Source organism: Leuciscus leuciscus (assembly GCF_965113295.1).
Source record: "Leuciscus leuciscus genome assembly, chromosome: 12".
In the NCBI taxonomy this organism is placed as follows: Eukaryota; Metazoa; Chordata; class Actinopteri; order Cypriniformes; family Leuciscidae; genus Leuciscus; species Leuciscus leuciscus.
The window spans coordinates 14,468,140-14,475,661 of NC_138736.1; the positions used below are offsets into that span (position 1 = coordinate 14,468,140).

Genomic DNA, 7,522 nt, shown 5'->3' on the forward strand with positions numbered 1-7,522 from the left:
ATACATAATTACTTCGCAAAACATCTCTCATGAAGCATAAACATAGTTAACAGAAAAAAAAACGTACTGTGTAGGACTCGTCACTTGCCATTGGAAGCTCCTTGTAGCAGCCCACGTTCCTGCTGGATCCTGCAGCCCAACTGGCAACCTCGAGTCAGGGGGGAGGGGATACACCGCTCTACAGTAATTTGAAAGTGATTGCAGTACCAGTTTTGGCCACAATCTTACATACGGTTCCTTTAATAAGAATCAATGAACATTTAAATTCGTAAAGTGAAGTTTACTGTATGTAGTGTTTTATTTTGACATCTGTTTATTCAGTTTCTTACTTGAATGCTATTGTTATGTAAATACACCAACTGTAGCTGAAGTTTATTTTAGTTTAAAATAAACAAAGTTTTATTGGTTTATATCATTTGTTTCTTATGTTGTATTTGTCCTATTATTTGTCATTTGCATCTTTGTTATTATTTTTAATGACAAAGATGAAAAAATAAAAAAGGGAAATAAGATGTTGGCCCACCTCTTTGGCCAAAACTGCTTGCCACTTTAAAAAAATATATATTTTGTTAAATTATATCGCTTTTAATTGTATCCCTCATTTTTAAAATAAGGAAATTAGTTTGGCTATACTACTTAGCAACTTATTAATATAGTAGCCTACTCGGTGACAAAATAGTTCTACAAATTAGTTCTAACATAGTATTTGTCATTCCAAACTGTTTGTTTCTTCATTAGACTGGAGTTGAGAGTGCCTTTCCTGGACCATTGGTTCACCACATACTACCTCTCTCTGCCTGAAGAGACGAGAGTGCCTAAGGTGGGTTTATCTGACACCTTCCAATTCAATGATTTATCCTTACACATCCCAGTCCCTCCTGTGGCTACTTGTCTCCATGCAAAGTTTATTATTGGAGTTCGACAAACCCCAAACCCTTAAAGAGAGTCCATACAAAACAGAAAATGACTTTTTTCTGTGGAACAAGGGCGGCGCTAGGAGGGGCTAGCATTTGCATTAGCACCCCCAAGAAAAACCAAAGCACCCCCATAGCACCCCCACACATTCTTTCTGGAAGCAATTATATACATGCTGTATGTTATATTTATAAATAAGTTGATAAAAGCAACAAATAAAATAAAAAAATAAAAACGCATGCATGACGTGATTTGCAGCTACTGCCGCACTTTTCGTAATGTCATTGCATTTTATTTTAAAGTGGAGCGGTTCCTTGTGCCAAGGGCTGTGCCCCTTGTAGTCGCACGTTTATTAAATTTATTAATATTAATAGCATACTAAACCATACTTTAATAGCCTAAATAGCTATAGGCGTGATATAGCATATTCTGCGCTCAAGCTCGCGCATAAAGCTTGCTGCAAAGCACCGGTAAAAGTAATGATTATGGATGTGTTGGGAGAAAAAATAACACATTTTAATTATTTATTAATAAACCATAGTGCTTTCTGAGTCTAGCCATCTCCGCAGAGACGTGCCTTTATAGATAACTGCATAATAGTCTGAGGTACTGCACATGTACATGCACATGGCACAGCGCTTTAAAGCCTCTTCCTCTTCCTCTTTATCTCTTTCTTGAATTTTTCTTTTCCCTTTCAGGTGAATGATCTTTGAGAAGAATTTCCCCGGCTGCTGTGAGTGGACGCCACATTACTGGATGCCTCGCTGTTTCAAGGCCACAGACCCCTCGGCCAGAACCCTGTCCATCTACAAGCCTGATAAAGACCAGTAATCGCATCAGACTTCAGACCTTGGCTAAACAATACAATCACTATAGCATACATGCCTCCCACATGAAGCCAGTTTAAACATTACCATAATATATTTTATTGTTTAGTTTACTAAAATTTGTTTTTAGGCTAGTTTTAGTCTCCTAAAGAGTCAGTTTTTCACAGGTTAGTGTGATCTCTTCAGCTCATGCAATAGTTCAAGAGATAAAAATGGAGGCCCTGTCAACTTTTTCAGGCCTTCAAACACTCATGTTTGTTTTCAAACCTTTTTATGGAAAATAGATAGATAGATAGATAGATAGATAGATAGATAGATAGATAGATAGATAGATAGATAGATAGATAGACAGATAGACAGATAGATAGATAGATAGATAGATAGATAGATAGATAGATAGATAGATGTAAAATATTAATATTATACAGTATATCAATTTAAAATAACTACTTTCGATTTAAATATATATATATATATATATATATATATATATATATATATATATATATATATATATATGTATATATATATATATTTAATCTGTGATGGCAAAGCTGAATTAAAAAGAATTGTATTGTCTACAAAGTTTTGAATGCTAATGTTTTTGTTTTTTGGTTCAGGAATAAATTATTAGTTTAAGTTACTGTATCTTTTTTTATATATATCTGGGCTGGATAATATCTGTTACCACTGTGCAATTGAGCTATGCACTTATTCCAGGTTCTTTCATTGGGTCCGTCCCTTTAGTGAGTGTATTTGTGTGCGTAGAGTCAGCTAATTGAAATTAATACGGTAATTAGTTGGCTAGTTAAACTGCTTTTAAGCAGTTATTTAAAAAAAAAAAAAAAAAAAAATTACTGTTATTATAAGTCTCTGAGATGAATGAATGATTAAAGTAGGGTTCACTGTTTATCCTTAACTGCTGGCTTAATATTGAGATGTGAAACTAATATTAAGAGTTAAGAAATTATATTTATTATTATTTTTATAATATCAATGCGGTATTTGTATTTTCTTTGGTGCACCATTACTGTAAGAAAGTGGAAGTGGAAAGTGGATTTTCAATTAGAGAAAAGAAACTGCTTGAATGATTAAAGAAGTTTAATGTGCTACAGATGCTGGAGTGATTGCATTGAAAGATCTGGTCATGATACTGAAAAAGGGTTTCTTCAAAATACCAGTCGAGTTGTGTTATATTAATACAGTTCAACAAGCCTGGTTTAAAAGAATACTTGATGGTTAAAATATATCTAATAGCCTGTAGGTGGAGTGAGTGTGCCATTGTGAAAGCACCTTTAGACCGTGATACGCCACACATTCAACGATACAAGGAATTAAAAGTTCCACCAATAAAGAAAATATTTTTAATATCAAGCTACAATCACACAGAGATATCAAGATAGCAAAACCTTTGCTCGTAGCAGTGACAAGACATGCGCAGGACTGTCTGTATTATAACATCATCAGTCATGGTGAAAACACTATGAGGCACTAAAATTGACATTTTCAGCACAAATCTCTGAGTACCTTAGAAAGGACAACGCTTTGCTTTAATGCTCCACAACATCGAGAATTATGTTGTGACAAACACGTTTGATCACAGCTGAACCATTTTAAAATGTCTGACATAAATAAACTGGCACAGGTGTGGCCTTATGTCACAATGTGAAATAAGAATGTTTATTTCTGACCTGAATAAAAAAAATAAAAAAAATAAAAATGAGTATCACATAATGAAATGATCCGTAAGGAAGCGGATGTGACGATGATCCATTTTAGCCATTAACGTCTTTTGTCATAGATTTGTACTGTTCCCCATTCATACGATTCTGTGAAAAGAGAAGGTTGGGGTTACACATAACTCATATCTCAATTTTAAAGCTACTAGTTTTTATTAGTATTATAACTCTTTCTATCATTGATGAAGCAGCTATCCTAAAACTAATTGAGAGGTTTTGCAGTTCCTACCTGGCTCCTCTTGGCTTCTTTTACCCATCAGCCCCACAAAAGAATTGATTTTATGCCCTGAAAGACAATTAAGGGTTTTATATATATATATATATATATATATATATATATATATATATATATATATATATATATATATATATATATATATGTGTGTGTGTGTGTGTGTGTGTGTGTGTGTGTGTGTGTGTGTGTGTGTGTGTGTGTGTATATATATATATATGTATATATATATATATATATATATATATATATATATATATATATATATATATATACATATATACATATATGCATATATACATACATACATATATATATACACATATATACACACACACACACACACACACACACATATATATATATATATATATATATATATATGTATGTATATATGTGTATATATATATATATATATATATATATATGTGTATATGTATATGTATATATGTATATATATATATATATATATATATATATATATGCATATATGGATATATATGGATATATACACACATATGTACAGTTCTGCTATATTGTTGAAGCCTAGAGTGTGGTTGAAGGATGTTACAATTGTTTTTATTCTACTGTGAAAAAGACCTTGAGGATGTGAGCTTCCATTAAAAGGAATCATGTGTTGCTAACACTCTTAAGATTCCATTTAATAAGCTGTGAATGTGACTATAAAACCTGCAAAGTTCAAGGATTTGTAAAGATTTCTCTTCTCTCTTCTAGAGTTCTAAAAACCTTTTTCTTCATGTGAGAAAAAAAACAAAAAAAAACAGAAAATGTTGTTGTATAATTATATATGTAAATCTCTCCTCAAGTGTCTTTGCTTTTAGGCAAATGTAAGCATTTAGCAAATAATATATGCATTGTATGGAGGAGTGTTTTTGAGATCACTTACTTTTTCGTGTAATCTGTGCATTTGCTGTGGGGGTGGAAGAATGAAAGAGATGTCAGTTATAGGTCAAAAGCATTTTTTGTAATTTGCTGCATTCTAGTTAAAACGTATTATCAACATCTGATTTTTTTTATGATATGCATGAGATATAGGACTGCGGTCTTACCAGAGGACCGTTTCCCCATCAGACCAATGAACTGATGAGGTCGGGGTTTCCTCGTCATACGTCTTAGTATCTCTCTGAAGGGATCCGACTGAAGCCACTCATCCTGCAAGAGATGATTTGATTAGTGGAACATTAGACCACCAGCATACAGATGCCACTCCTCACATTATAATATCCCTGGAACCCTTGCAGATGTTGATACAATTAGTATTTTATAACTCACCAATGCATCCCAATACAGAATTCACCAAATTTCATAATTTTTCACCACAGTTTTTGAGCACAAAAGTACTTTACTAGGTACAGCAGTTGCAAAGATGCAGTTTATAGAAACAAAAACCATGAGAGACATAAGTGCTTGGCTCTCTTCCAACCCGCAATGTCAAATGAGAAACGTGTGCTCCATTCTAACAAGCAATATGAGCATTGAGTAATTCAGCACTGGACAGCGACCTGTGCATATTGTACTTGAATCCTTTCTAACTACCCAGTGAAATCCAATGAATACAGCTGATGAATTTTTTATTGCATGTGCCATGTTACATGTTATATGTATTCAATGGTTAATTTCTAAATTATTGCCTTTGGTCCTCCTCAATCCTGAATGTGGCTACATCCTACCGAATCGATAATAACAATGTAAAATTATGACCAAAAAAAAAAAAAATGTATATAATGTTGCACATTATTATTACACAGAACTTTATTAGTAATTACAACGTAATTTGCTCACTGGAATGTCAATTGTGACATTTTCTGTTATAATCACTCTATGAGGCTGAGCTTTAATAATGAAAAGTAGCATAATTCAATATAATTACCTTTACAGATAAGATTTTTTTAACAGTTATTAATAGAATATACTAACATAATATAGTCAATATAATGAGACTGCTTGATAAGAATGTTTTTTGTTGTTGTTTTGGTTAATAAAACAAGCCCTAAAAATGTCAAATAATTACAGTAGCTTTAATTTAGTCTAAAAGACATGTTTGGAAAACAGTCAAAGATTAAAAACTCACCTGTACCTGATTGTTGCCTGTCCAATAATCAAGGTCTTCTTTTGGACCCAATTCTTCTCCAAAAACTTGGCACAAAACAAGAAAAAGGACTACAGCCGGTAAGAGAAATTTCATGTTTCACCCAGTAACTTTCCTTTTCCTTTCCCAAAGCACTTTAAAGTATAAAACGTAAGGTAAACGTCGATTCAAGTCGTGTTGTTCGAGTATGTTGTTCAGTGTTCTTTCAGCTGTGCGTGAACAGTTTTCTCCACGTATAACACAGTTCTTTAGTGCGCGCGTCCGATGCGCGTCTCCGTGACCGTACTGACTCGCACGCTCGGCTTTATAGCAATGCAACAGGGAGGTGACAGGTTCCTTCCGACGCTTAAAATCGATAAAACAAATAAATGTATTAGTCAGATTGCTTTAAAACGCACAATGACGAAGAGCACTCCTCTTTAATATTTCGCTCACATTGCTAGAGGAAGTATCTAAAGTTGAAATAGTCCTGGTTCGGACAGTCCGTGACTTTATGGACGTGTGCTGATCAGTATGTAGACTGCAGACAGGTGACGTTATGATTGACTCATTCGACGCATGTTTTACGAAGTTCTGTCTACAACTGTGCAAACATGAATGCAGATGGCTCGTTTAACACGATTCTTTTGCGTCAAAGGAGGTGAGCAACTTCAGAAGGGTCTTGGAAATAGAAAAAAAAGCACATATGAGAGGAATTAAACACTGAAGAAGCCGAAACCTTTGTTTTTTTCTCCCGTGTGTTATATAAACTAACAAAAGATTTTGAATTCTGGGTGCGAATCACAACTGAATTTTTCAAGGAATTGCAAGAGCCACGAGAGATTGCCTATGTTTCGGGTTCTCCGAAACTAACAGCTCAACACAATATCTCTTGTTTTCAAGCATTAAGTTCTAGAAGAATGAAGCTCTCTTTTTAAAAGCATCCTTGCTTTTTCTTTTTAATAACCACTTTTTGTGGTCTGTTCATGGCTTTTGAGTTTACCCTTTTACGGTTAAAATGTTCTGGATGTTACATTTTAAATTCTTCAGATGAGCAAAACCTAAAAAATAAAAAATAAAAATAATAGGCTATAGCCTATTGTGTTCAGGTTAATTGCTGCTATATCAAGATGGGATATGAGTAAAGTTAGACAGGTTTGGTGTAGCCTATGATTAGGGTTATGGGTGGGTTATGTCAGAAAAGGATAAACAATGTAATTAAAGATGTAATTACAGAAATCAATCACATGCTATTACATGCAGGTATTTAAAAAAAAAAAAATTAAATATAAGTACAATGTAAAAACATGTAGGCTACAGAAGAAGTGCATTGTATCAAATGATTAATTTAAATCTTAGTGGTTAGTAGTTAAAGACACTTAATATAATAATAATAATAATAATAATAATAATAATCCCACAGCATAAAAAGTAATAATAAGCCCACGAAGCTTGCGTGCCATTTTTAAACCATTGCATCTCTAATGGAGGCAGTGTAGTCAGATGCACAGGGTTAAATTTGTGTTTTTAATGAAAAGCAGGGAGAGGACACTCGCAGGTGGATGACCCACGGAGGAAGTGGATGACCCACGGTCCACGGAGGAAGTGGAGACATGACTGATTTCCATGAGAAAGGACTTTTGTCTCACCGCACAGAGTCTTTACAGACCGAATAACACTTCATACCGCGAGTGCCTTTATCAGCGACAATGATGTCTCT

General features: G+C 33.9%; 1 protein-coding gene across 2 annotated transcripts; it reads right to left on the reverse strand.

The window, feature by feature from the left end:
- Positions 1–3,092: 3,092 nt before the first annotated feature.
- Positions 3,093–6,332, reverse strand: tac1 (tachykinin precursor 1). Of its 2 annotated transcripts, none has more exons than XM_082187143.1 (5): positions 5,806–6,332; positions 4,784–4,886; positions 4,621–4,644; positions 3,711–3,767; positions 3,093–3,571 (listed from the first exon to the last, which is right to left on the reverse strand). In XM_082187143.1, the coding sequence occupies exons 1-5, from the start codon at positions 5,917–5,919 to the stop codon at positions 3,525–3,527; spliced, it is 345 nt and encodes a 114-aa protein (XP_082043269.1). In that variant the 5' UTR covers positions 5,920–6,332; the 3' UTR covers positions 3,093–3,524. The 2 variants fall into 2 exon arrangements, with proteins under 2 accessions (XP_082043269.1, XP_082043270.1); XM_082187144.1 differs by having other exon boundaries at positions 5,812–6,331.
- Positions 6,333–7,522: the final 1,190 nt, after the last annotated feature.